This window comes from Podarcis erhardii, assembly GCF_964252035.2.
Source record: "Podarcis erhardii genome assembly, chromosome: 16".
Taxonomy (NCBI): Eukaryota; Metazoa; Chordata; class Lepidosauria; order Squamata; family Lacertidae; genus Podarcis; species Podarcis erhardii.
Window position 1 is genome coordinate 12,465,841 of NC_138514.1, and position 13,055 is coordinate 12,478,895.

Consider the following 13,055-nt stretch of genomic DNA (forward strand, 5'->3'; position numbering starts at 1 on the left):
ACCACAGAAAGGCTGCAGGGGTGTATGCAAAGAGGAAGCACAAAGATATCAACCAGTATCAAACAGGCTCTTTAAAATGAGAATCATTTGTTCGATCTATATTTGGCAGGTGGCGTGATGCCTGGTTTGTGAGGCTGGAGTTCTCATAGAATGCCTGAAACGTCATGTTATTTAGATGCAAGGTACAGGTAGTTACAGGTAGCAGAAGATTAGTGGGGAGCTCCTGTTGAAATAAATGGGGAAAAGCAATGAATGCAATTCCTATTCATGGAATACAAAATGAATGAGACTTTCCCAGTGAACGTGCCCCCACTCTTAGGTTTGTATAAATGTAAAACCTGTCTCAGCTGCAGCAGTTTGTGCACGTTTACATCCAGACGAGGTGCCAAGGTGGTGCCACACGTGATGTGGCGTGGCTGTTAAGAAGTGAGGGAAGTGAACTGTTTTATCTATAGCGCCTACTCCCCAAAGTCAGCCCAAGTCTCTTCTTTGCCTAATAACAGCAATGTAAAAAACCCAGCACTGCATCATTTAAGCTGCTGTGTTACCATTACAGTGATACCTTGGGTTACATACGCTTCAGGTTACACACTCCACCAAGCCAGAAATAGTGCTTCAGGTTTAGAACTTTGCTTCAGGATAAGAATAGAAACCGGGCTCTGTCGGCGCGGCGGCAGCAGGAGGCCCCATTAGCTAAAGTGGTGCTTCAGGTTAAGAACAGTTTCAGGTTAAGAACAGACCTCCGGAACAAATCAAGTTCTTAACCCGAGGTACCACTGTACTGTTATGTGCTATTCTTTTATCCATGTTCTTCTCTAAGGAATTTGGTGGTGTGTTGGCCTCATAAATGTGCAATGAAGGTCAGGTGGAGAGATAGTTTCACTTTTCACCAAGTGTGGGCAAAGGCTTGTTTACAATATGTGTGTCCTTGGGAGAGTGACCATCCACTTCTTTTATATCTGGGTTGACTCGTGCTTCAGTGGCAAAGAGGTCATCTGATATTTCATCACAGGTACAATAAAGCTTGCCCTGGCAGGCGACCTTAAAGTGGGTTGGCTGGTGGTTTGCTGGAGCTTATGCTTGTAACAGGGCTCTCTGGGATACTCCGCATCCCAGGTACAAATTAATGAACCACTCGAAAGATGCATGAATCAACCCTGATGGATGGGGCTTCTGGGGATGATCTTACCCAGTGTATGGATTTGTTATATTTTTGAGGCTTAGGGTAATTCAGACATGCATGAATTAGTACCTTTGGGCTTATACTGGACATAGATTAATTTTTGTTTGTTTATTTAGTGCTTTGTATTTTTAAATTTTAACAAGCGAGTGATGCAGTGGAAAAAGTAAGTGTGGTTGCTAGCATATTTACCTGCGTCCACAGCTGCTGCTCATTAAACTGATCAACATCTTTCTGTTTGTTAATATCCAGTTGGTGTGCGCAGGCTATTACTGTATGCAGAATTTGTACATTCTTTATAAATGATGCACATTTGTACTGTCTGTGCATGAACAATTAGTTTGCTTTTCAGGTCTTTGATCCATGTTGACTGTTCCTGTGTTTCCAAAACCCTGTTGGCTACCATCGTCTAAATCTTGAGCTGCTAAACTCTTTTTTAAAAAAATGTCAGTCAGTCCTCTTCCTGATGTTGCTCTGCATGTTTCTCAATTAGCCTGTGGGAATGGAAACTTACCATTTTGCCCGATGATGTATTTTGCTTACCTAGCTGAGTTCAGCTCAGGTTGCCTTATTCCCCTCCCCATGCCTTCTTTCACAAGAGATATTTCACCATTCCTCTTCTGATCAACCCCTCACCAGGCTGCATTTCTTTTTCAACTACCATATATTTGATGATGTTTTAAAAATGTTTTAGGGGTTGCCAACACTCTCCACTGTTTCCCATGAAGCCTGTGTGTAAATATCCCCCCCAACCCCCCCCCACAATACCCTACTGTTTCCTCTTCCTGGTCAGTACTTAGTTGGTACTGGCTTGTCCTCTCCTAACAGAGTTGGAAGGGACCCAAGGGTCATCTAGTCCAACCCCCCGCAATGCAGGAATCTCAGCTAAAGCATCCGTGACATATGGCCATCCAACATTGAACTTGCCCTCTTAAGCATGCCCACTTGCCATTGGATGCCAGGATTAGACACACTTTCCCTTTCATTCTGAATAGAGAGTAGTTACAAGAGTGATGGTGGCTGATGTAGATGCCTTTTTTTCTCCATAGATGGGGAGGCATGCCTGCACAATTTTATGTTACAGCACCTTTTTATGTTGTTTTGGATGTGGCAGCCATTTTGCGTTATCCCACGTCCTCCATAGCCCACGTGGTCAGCTTTCTGGAAAGCACTGTATGGGTAAACTTGTGAGTGAGGTCAAGGAGCAACCCTGGATAAAGCGGAGCTTGCCTCTGAGAAAATACAGTAGTACCTTGAGTTAAGAACTTAATTCGTTCTGGAGGTCTGTTCTTGACCTGAAACTGTTCTTAACCTGAAGCACCGCTTTAGCTAATGGGGCCTCCCGCTGCCGCTGCACCGCCAGAGCACGATTTCTGTTCTCATCCTGAAGCAAAGTTCTTAACCCGAGGTAATATTTCTGGGTTAGCGGAGTCTGTAACCTGAAGCATATGTAACCTGAAGCATATGTAACCCGAGGTACCACTGTAACCTGGTCCAGGGAGGAGGTCCAGCCTGAGTTGTCTCGCTTAATCCAGAGACGTGGAACCTGTGGCTTTTCAGATGTTGTTGGCAATGCAGGCTGATGGAGATGGAGTCCTGAAGCAACTGAAGGACCACAGATTCCCCAACATTGGCTTAAGGCTTCAGCAAGGCTAGGAGGGAGATGTGAAGTGACTTCCAGTGAAGTGACTGGGCTTTCATTCAAGGACCTTTCCTACGTGTACATCCATCTGCTTGTTTATCAAGATCAATATTTAAGGCTGGAATCCATGTGCCCTTGCCTTCTGAAGCGGTTGGTGTTATCAGAGAGAGGACCTTTTTGGTTGTTTTGCCCAATATCTTGGCACCAGATTTGCTGTTTTAGGAACCAAGTTTAAATTATGTATTTTTTAAATGGTTTCAAGATTGGCTTCCAGCTCCACTTGAAGCAATAGCTCCTATTAATAATAACGGTTTTCATTTCATTCAGTGTGAGGTTTTGCCTTTTTTTTAAGGTGGACTTGTCTCAGCCAAAGATAACAGTATGAGTAGAAGAAAAGTTGTTTTCTGGATCCATGGCTTAAATCCTCAGTGGTGAAGAGCTGTTTTGTATATAAATGTTATCATTTGAAATAATACGCTTTGGTTCATTGAAATATGTCAGAGACACATACTTCCTCTAAGCTAAACACCCACTTTGGCAAAACCAGAAGCAGAATTGAAACTGAGGTTTTTGGCTCACGTGGGTGACCCAAGTAAGCCAAAATGAAACTCTTAAGCAGGAAGAGACCCAACCACAACAAAACTATTGAGGTCTGATCTCCGCTCTCCCTGTCTCAGCTTCCTTGCTTGATAGAATCCTGTGTACCTAAACTGCTTAAGTATCAAATCCATAGCCTCTAGTTCTGCCTGTAGTACACTTTCATATTGCTGTAGACTGGATCCAACACAACAGTCAGCCATATGGTGTCTCCCAACCCTCTTGAACATTCCGCTATTCACTGTTTTTGAAGTCTTTGTTAAGGCATGAATGCCTTAAATAGCAGATAATGGGCATCCAGCTTCTATTATGCTTTGCTTAGGGCAATATGGCAGTACAGTAAAATGTGGTGTTTTATTTACCAGCAGGCATACGATTGGATCTTGCATGCCTTCTGAACCATGTTATATTTTGTATTTAGATTTTTGTATTTTTAAGCAGATACAGTTCCAAAGTACTTGCCTTCCAAACCCCTCTCACAGGACAAAAAACCCTGCCATTCTTTACTTGCCGTTTCTTTATCTATCTACTTTTGTTGCCAGCTAATTGCACATCCCATGCTTTATATGCTTCCATACTAGGACTTGTAACTTAAATAGAAGAAGGGAGAAGTTGCAGTTGAAGACTGCAGTAGCAGCCATTGGGAAGATCAGTCTTTGGATATGTGTGTGATAGAATGCCATGTATTGTGGTGGGGACAAGAGGAAGAGAACCTCTTAGGTTGCTGAAAAAAACATTTTTTTACAGGATCATTGCAATTTCAAGCAAACACTTTTATTCAAGGCAAAAATAATAGTTCCTAAGGTTTAGGTGCATTCCAATCCCTGATAACTCCCAAGTTCCCAGGATCTTCTTCATTTGCTAGTTTGACGGTGTTCCCCTTTTTCTTTTTCCACTCCCACTTGATGGTATGTATTTTTGAAATCACAAATACAGTGGTACCTCGGGTTAAGTACTTAATTCGTTCCGGAGGTCTGTTCTTAACCTGAAACTGTTCTTAACCTGAAGCACCACTTTAGCTAATGGGGCCTCCTGCTGCCGTTGTGCCGCCGGAGCCCGATTTCTGTTCTCATCCTGAAGCAAAGTTCTTAACCTGAAGCACTATTTCTGGGTTAGCGGAGTCTGTAACCTGAAGCGTATGTAACCTGAGGTACCACTGTACAACATTTCTCTAGTTTTTACAGGCTTGATAGTGGAAGAAGGTGTTAGATTCTGTAATTGAAATGTTTGTACTACAAAGAATGCAGGGTTTGGAGGATGTGGGGAAGTCCAGTTGGTTTGTTAAAAAATATTAAGGAAAGTAGGATTCTTTATATTTTTTCTTTTTTTTCTGTTTTCTTTCTTTCTTCTTTATTCTGTATATCTTTGACTATAAGAAAAGAAATTTAATAAAAATATTATAAAAAAAAAAAGATTCTGTAATTGAAATGGGCTGAGGAATCTGGAGGTCTTGCCATAATCGTATCCTCCCAATCTTGAATTGGATTATAATTCTCTTAGCCATGTGATCAGCATGACATCTGGGTTCTGCTTCTATCTGTGTGGGAAGGTTTTGAGCATCTTCCAGACTCCCGTTAACTTCGGTCGTCTATTAGCTCCAATAGCCAAGCCAATGTGTCCTTAATTAGTCCAGGTTCCAAGAATTGCGCTTCTAACGTAAAGCAGACAAGAGATGGTGATGTGGAATATTCTAAACTTGCAGGATATCAGAATTTCAGCAGATGCTGAGGAAATCAGCCATCAGGCCAGTTCTGCTATGATGGAAGACCAAGGTTAGACTGAGCCCTGGTATGTTTCCTTGAGCTTCAGTTATTATGAGGGGAAATAGAAAAACAGAAGGGGAATTACAGAACATTGTGGAAGGAGGTAGGGAACGGGAGCCAAGGAGTAGAGCAATCTAGCCTAGGACAGATCCCTTGAAGACAGAACACGGAGGACTTAGAGGAAAAACGTCTATAGATTTGGTCTCCATTATCTTGCACAGGGGGCAAGCAAACTCTGCACTGGTGGAATCAGAGAGGGGTCCCAGGTTTCCCCATTGCAGCCTTCTGTCTGTTGGCCCATGCTGGCTTTGCACAGTATTCACCCATACTAGTTGACTAATTTTTTCCAGTCCATGCTGCTGCTTGGATTGATTTCACCGCACCGCTGAGGATGTTTTGGTGGATTAAGAGGAAGCACAAACGGTTGCTGCCCAGGGCATATGGAGAAGGAAGTGGGGTCTCGTGGTCAATAACACAACTACTGCACTCTCACTCTTGCTCTCGCTGTGCCACATAGATTTAGTGATGGAATTTGCCCTTTCATCCTCAGGTTCCTTATTTTGTGTGCACACAGAACTATAAACTGTGGAGGCTTGCAAACTGTTAGGAATCCCAAAAGACAAACCTTGTTCTTATTTTAAACCCTTTGCATTGCCCTGCCTCCAGCCAGTGTGTTTCTTCTTCCATGATTTTACAGTAAATGCCTGCTGCAGCTGTTGTGGTTGCCTTGCCCTGGTATCAAAGAGAGCTGCGAGCAAGTCAGCATAGGAGGGGAACGGCTTCCCTATTGGCCAACTGTGCAGATCTGAGCTGAGAACTGACTTCCGTCTTTTCCATATATTTGCTATCTGTATTTCCTTTTCATTCAGAACGTCCCAGGTTCAATCCCCAGTATCTCCAGGTAGTGCTGCGAATATTCCCTGTCTGAAACTCTGGAAAGCCGCTGCCAGCCAGTGTAGACAATATTGACCTAGATGGACCGATGGCATGACTTTCCCTAGAAACTTAATTTTATGACTTAAAAACTTTTGAACCTTCTATTCAGTTTCCTTTATGTCCTTTTTTTTTTTGGTATATTATGTCTTTATTCTGTTCTTTTCCATTTTCACTCTGGAATAAGGTGAGTTAGATGCATTATCTTTCAAGTCCATTGTGTCATCATATGGCATGTTAAGATTGCATTCCCCAAATCAAAAGTAGTTCCCTTCACTTTCCCAATACTACCTTGGAGAGGGTAAATGACTCAAGGATTGTGGCTAGCATTTGTACTTGACTTCCAAGTAGTTCTTAATAGATTTGGTGTGAACAGCAGTTTTGGTGCGAACAGCAAAAGTTGCTTCTGCTCACCCCACTCCCAGCCAAAGTTGCAACATAGAGAGGGGCAGAAACTGTGGTGGGAAAATCCTGACCGCAAGCATCGTCTGCCCTAAGCACCTTTTAGACTGATTGTACATCAAAGGGGAGCTTCTGAGGTCAGAGTGTAGTTTTTAAAGGTTGATTGATTCACCCTTAAGAGCTTGGAAAAACTAATCCTTAAGTAAATAATGCAGCACTCTCTTGAACTGTGATGTAATTCAGAAACACTATGGTTGTTGCCATATATAAATAAAGCAAAAACAGGAAAATACCACGTATTATCATCCTTCTTCAACCTGATGCCTTCCAGATGTTTTGAACTACAGCACCCCATCAGTTGTAGCCAGTGTGGTTGATGGTCAGCTGTGATGGGAGATGTTCAGAACATCTGGAGGGCACCAGGTGGGGAAGAGACTGTCTTTGGTTATAATCCTAGCCCCACTTACTTCTGAGTAGATATGGGTCAGATAGTGCTGTTAGTTTTTCACTCCCTGGCTAATCTCTTTTGATGTCATAGAGGAGCTTTGGGGGAAGAGATGTCATATATTTAGCAACTTCACTGCTACAGAAGAGCTGGGCAGCTTGTGACTGTTAGGAGACCTTGAAGCTGATGCCTTTGAGCCACTGGTTAGATTTAACCACTCCCTTCATTACTTAGATGCCATGGGCGGTTTTGGAGCCTTTTGATCAAAGACCCAGGTGGTACTTGCTGTTTATGTGCTACGCACTTTTGAAAAGTTTAGGTAAGTCTATGTAAATGTTAGAATAACAGAACAGGACTCAAATCTAATATGTAGAATCTCATATTTAAGTCCACGAGATTCTTTTACATCTTTACAAATACTCGAAAATCTTTGGTGGCATTTAACATTATAAGATTTATAAAACAAGGTTTTAATGCATCTTTGGAAGGAATATTGCAGTTCGCTTTGTTTCTGGAATTTCGGTTGCATTCTGAGAAGAGATGGCGCCAGGTTATTGAAGTAAATGGGGAAGGATTTTCTTCCTGGGCAACTAGATTCGGAACCCAGCCCACACGCTCACACTTTCATTCTCAGTCATTCTTTACCAGGTTCTGCAAACCAGGCCAAATTAAGTGAATATCTTGGGTGGTGTCAGCTGATTATAGTCTAGAACATTTGGAGGGCACCATGTGGGTAAAGGCCACTCAGTGGTAGCTGCTTTCCAAGACTTCAGGCAGGTGTCTTCTTCAGTCCAAGGTGCAGATGTGGGGAATTAAAACTAGACCTTCGTCACGTGCAGCATGTACTTTGCCATACTTCCCCTCTGTTATAGTGAGTTTCTCCAGATCTGGCTACAAATACTTTTAGATCAGGAATGCATTTCACCATGCATGACTGCCAGGTTCTTATCTTGTGTGCTTTCCTACTATCTTAATGCCTTTTAAAATACATGCAGCCTCCCTGGCTTTCCTTCCTCAGTCAGTAGAATAGGAGACTCTTTAATCTGAAGGTTGTGGGTTCGAGCCCCACGTTGGGCAAAAAGATTCATGCATTGCAGAGGTTGGGACTAGATGGCCCCGTACAAGTCTATATGATTCCTCAGTTTCTCCAGCTGCTTTCCCCCGACATGTCTCTAGGCTTTCTTTGGTTGTTAATAATAATAATACTAATAATTGTTGGAGGGGATGCACAGTCAAAAGGTACATATTTCCATATGTGGTGGTGGTGTGACATCATCAAACACTTCTGGAATGTTGCCTTCAAAGAAATATGCTTGATATACAACAAAACAATTGAAATGTCCCTTGCACTAGCACTGCTTGGGCTTAAGATAATGTCTGCTCATGATTATCCTAAAGATGACCTCTTAGCCCTTCAGTTGACTGCTGCTCGTATGGAGATAGCCAGATGTTGGAATATGAACATTGATTCTTCTTATAGCAGAGTATGGTCAGTAGCATTGGCTGAGAAACTAGCATGCCAGGGAAAAGGGCAAACACAATCCATATTCCTTTTATAACATACGGCAAATGCTTATTAAATACATAAATACAGAATGTGGCAGCAATCCACCCAGCACTCATGGGAAAATTTGGTGTGATATTTTAGAGTAATCAAATGAAACTTTAACACATGGCTTGATCAAAGTCTGTAAGTTTATCAGAGCAAGTTACTTGCTGTTTACTGTTGTAACAATTGTTTTCTCAAAATGTATCTTCTGTACCCTGAAAATATATAAAAACATTATTATTATTATTATTATTATTATTATTATTATTATTCCCTGCCTATCTGGCTGGGTTTCCCCAGCCGCTCTGGGCGGCTTACAGCATATTATTATTATTATTAAAACAAAATAAAAAAATTCCTTCCAGTAGCACCTTAAAGACCAACTAAGTTAGTTCAGATACACTCTGAAGAAGTGTGCATGCACACGAAAGCTCATACCAAGAACTAACTTAGTTGGTCTTTAAGGTGCTACTGGAAGGAATTTTTTTATTTTGTTTTGACTATGGCAGACCAACACGGCTACCTATCTGTAACTACTATTATTATTATTATTATTATTATTATTATTATTATTATTATTATTTTGTGATATTTTAATTGCTGTCAGCCATGCTTTAGTAATGTGAATGCATTTGAAGGGTAGGTTATAAATTAGAATGATGATGATGATGATGATAATAATAATAATAATAATAACAACAACCACAACAACAACAACAATTAATAATAATAATAATAATAAATAATAATTTTATTTATATCCCACCCTCCCCAGCCGAAGCCTTTGCTTAGGGTTGTAGTATTTCTATAATTTATTGCCATAATAACAACTATACAGAGATTCATAGTTTATGTGCATCTGGGAGCTGAGAACACCTGCTGTATACAAATAAATTGTACTGAGTTGGGGACAATCCCAGGGACTGATGAGCTGTACTGACTGGTAAGGGATGAATGGTAACAGTTGGGCTGTGGGAAGAAGAAGTCTTCAACTCCTGGAAGCTATATCAGATCAAAGAATGAAAGTGTACAATTGAAAGTACATCAACATAATGTATTGTCAATATGACTTGACATCAGGTGTACAGTCCAGAATAATTGAGTAGTATTTCGCTGAGTTTGCATGTGTACAAATTTTCTGCTTTATAGCACCTCCTGAAAGCTGTACAAGCTCATTTTGGATATATTTTCCAAGGAAGTGAACCATAGTTTCTTGATCTTCAACTCTGTTTAAATTATAGAGTTGGAAGGGACTCGAGGGTCATCTAGTTTTCTGCTGATTAATATCAATTGTTTTTTTCCCTTTAGATAAGCACAATTCTCTCCAATGTCCTTTCAGTCTTTTGAACCTGCAACAAAACAAAAACAAATCTTTTGAGGTTGGATATGTCAGCCATTGATGGTGCACCTCTTCACCATTTACTAGCTTCCTCTTGTAGTGTAGAGGTGAAAATCTTCTGGGTTTTTTTAGTCTTTGGGGAAATCTTATGATACAGCCAGCTGTGGTCCATCTTGCATTATTAGCTATCACAAATTATCACTGTCATAGGCCAGTTAGCAGAGTCTTCTCTCGCCTGTCTTTGGCTTTATAGGTGGCTCAGCAGGAAGAGGTCTTAGAGGTCTTGGGTCTGTGTTTGCTGGACTGTGAGCTGCCTTAGACACACCTGCCCTCTATCTAGGATGAATTGGTGACAACTAGTGGAATGTGTCTTGACTATTTCTCATTCTTAACCAGTGAGTGGCACACCTGGTTTAGAGTGGTATGTAAGTGGCACAAGGCTTTCCCCCTCCTTATTTAATGAACTCGGGTAGAGTCATCTCCAGCATATTAGAATGACTCTGACTCAGGGCAGATGATTCCTGCCAGTGGTGATACCCAGTGCTATTTTTCTAGAAAAAGAAGTGCCAGAACTCACCATGAATGCCTCCCTTGTTCTCTTATAATGGCAATGCCACCCACCTGAGAGGTGCTGGAACAGAGTTCTGGTGAGTTTCAGGCTGAAAAATAGCCCTGGTGATACCATTATGTTGTTTGTGGCTTCTCTGCTTTATTTCCCTTTGCTGGAAATGTTGGACTCCCTCCTGTCAGCATGCCAGATTGGCTCCAGCTTAAGGCAGTTGCCAAAGGGCTAAATCAGGGGTCACCAACCTATGGTCCGGGGGCCGGATAAGGCCCAAGGGACTTGTTTATCTGGCCCGCAGTGACCCACTTCCAGGTCGGAGGAGCACCGGAAATAGCTTGTGCGCATGCGCACGGGCCTCCTCCGACCCGGAGGTGCGCCAGAAATAGCCATGCAATCGTCACTGGAGACACCGGCCCGAGGCAAGGAAAGCTTGGAGAACCCTGGACTAAATCCTCCTTTCCCTGATTTTCAATAAATTTTCCCCCAAGATGGCTTACAACAAATACAAACAATGTAAAGCATTAAGAATAAGAACACCCCACCTTTTCCCCTGATGATACTCAGGGCAGCTCACAGATTAGAAAAACAATAGCTAAAAACATTGGGGGAAAAGCAATACAGTGGTGCCTCGCAAGATGAAAAGAATCTGTTCCGCGAGTCTCTTCGTCTAGCGGTTTTTTCGTCTTGCGAAGCAAGCCCATTGACGGCTTAGCGGATTAGCGCTATTAGCGGTTTAGCGGCTTTTAGCGGCTTATCGGATAAGCGGCTTATCGGCTTAGAAAAGGGGGGGGGAGGAAAAAACCCCCGCAGGAACTACGCAAGACATTTTCGTCTTGCGAAGCAAGCCCATAGGAAATTTGTTTTGCGAAGCACCTCCAAAACGGAAAACTCTTTCGTCCAGCGAGTTTTCCGTCTTGCAAGGCATTCGTCTTGCGGGGCACCACTGTAATTAAAAAACCAATTGAACATTAATGGAATTAAAACTATATGCATATATAAAATGTACTTAAAACTACCAAACACCCTTGTTCCTCTGCTTTGAGGCAGATATCGGTGTCCTTTTAGTCTGGCTTCTGCAGTCTTGGGACAGTTGGAATTACAGTATGCTTTCTGACAGAGATGAGAGAAGGGATGCTTTCTATAGCTTTCCCTTCTCTTGCTGGTGGATGGGGCAAGACTGGAAAAGGTGCCTTATGTGTTGGCATAAGAGTAACAGAGAGGTTCTATCAATGAATGGAACTAAAAAGAGAAAGAAAGGGCTCTCTGTGACAGGGAAATAAAAACTTTCAGAGTTTATTGCACTCTGTCGACGGATGTTTAGTAACTGTTTAGTATTGGCTAGTGTTCTTTTGTTTGCCCAATGACTTTTGATCCTGTATTTGTCTACCCTGTGTCCCTGCTGCCGTTTAAATAGACAAAATTATTATGTTGACGGCAGCTGGCTGGGGGAGCTAGCAAGATGGTGTCTGTAAGTAACCATGAACTGCAGTTTAATACAATGTAGATACCGTAGATTCTGGCATATAAGACAACTTTTTAACCCCAAAAAGGAGGTTAAAAAGTTGGGGGTCGTCTTATACACAGGGTATGGGTGGCGCGGCACGGAGCCCTCCCACTGCTGCTTCAGAAGCAGTTGGCAGCGGGCGGCGGGCTGCGCTCCGCCCCGGGTGGGCTTTCTCCTGGCACGGAGCTGCCCAGCATATTAGGTGACTGGGCTTATAAGACGAACCCCCAAATTGCAGCTGCCAATTTGGGGGGGGGTCATCTATTTTTTTTTTTTTAAAGATATTTATTAAAGTTTTTAAATATAAATGCACAAATAATAAACAATCTTACTTCTGTCACAAACATAGTTTCATCACTTCTTTGGACTCCCTCACGTCTCCCGCTCCCATTTACATCGTTAAAAGTTTTTTCCAAACAAATTATCAACTTGTTTACAAATCTCATGTCCAGTCATTCAAATATAATCTAGCAATTCTTCCAAAAATTTTTATATTTTCTTTAGTCTCACTTATCATCAAATTTAAATCTAATTTAGTGGTGGCCGATTTTTTATAATCTAGCATCCTTCTTAACATTCAGCCAAATTACAATGTTTTTGTAGATACATCTTAAATTTCTTCCAGTCTTCCTCCATCTTCTCTTCTCCCAGGTCTCAGATTCTGCCAGTCATCTCGGCCAGTTGCATATAGTCCATCAGCTGCATCTGCCACTCTTCCAGTGTGGGTAGATCTTGAGTTTTCCAGTTTTTTGCGATGAGTATCCTTGCTGCCGTTGTTGCATACATAAAGAATGTTCGGTCCTTCTTTAGCACCTTCTGGCTGACAATACCCAGGAGGAAGGCCTCTGGTTTCTTAGTGAAGGTATACTTAAATACCTTTTTCAGCTCATTATATATCATTTCCCAAAAGGCCTTCACCTTAGGGCATGTCCACCAGAGGTGAAAGAATGTTCCTTCATTTTCTTTACATTTCCAACATTTATTATCAGACGAATGGTATATTTTGGCAAGTTTAACTGGGGTCATGTACCATCTATATATCATTTTCATTATATTTTCCTTCAGAGCATTACATGCGGTGAAGTTCAGCCCAGTGGTCCACAACCTTTCCCAATCCTCAAACATAATGTTATGCC

The 13,055-nt window shown here is 41.9% G+C and overlaps 1 protein-coding gene across 16 annotated transcripts in view; it reads left to right on the forward strand.

The window, feature by feature from the left end:
* Positions 1 to 13,055, forward strand: part of ST3GAL4 (ST3 beta-galactoside alpha-2,3-sialyltransferase 4) — a 171,224-nt gene that overhangs the window by 129,789 nt on the left and 28,380 nt on the right. The window contains exon 1 of one of the 16 annotated variants that reach the window (XM_081844439.1): positions 7,107 to 7,281. The exons of 13 other annotated variants lie outside the window; for them this stretch is intronic. Coding sequence is in view for 1 of the 3 variants with exons in the window: in XM_081844450.1 (XP_081700576.1) it covers positions 11,875 to 11,883 (9 nt within the window). In the remaining 2 variants the exon portion in view is untranslated. Of the gene's footprint in view, positions 1 to 7,106; positions 7,282 to 11,853; positions 11,884 to 13,055 lie in introns of those variants that run through there. 2 more of the 16 variants (XM_081844436.1, XM_081844450.1) reach the window with 2 other exon arrangements.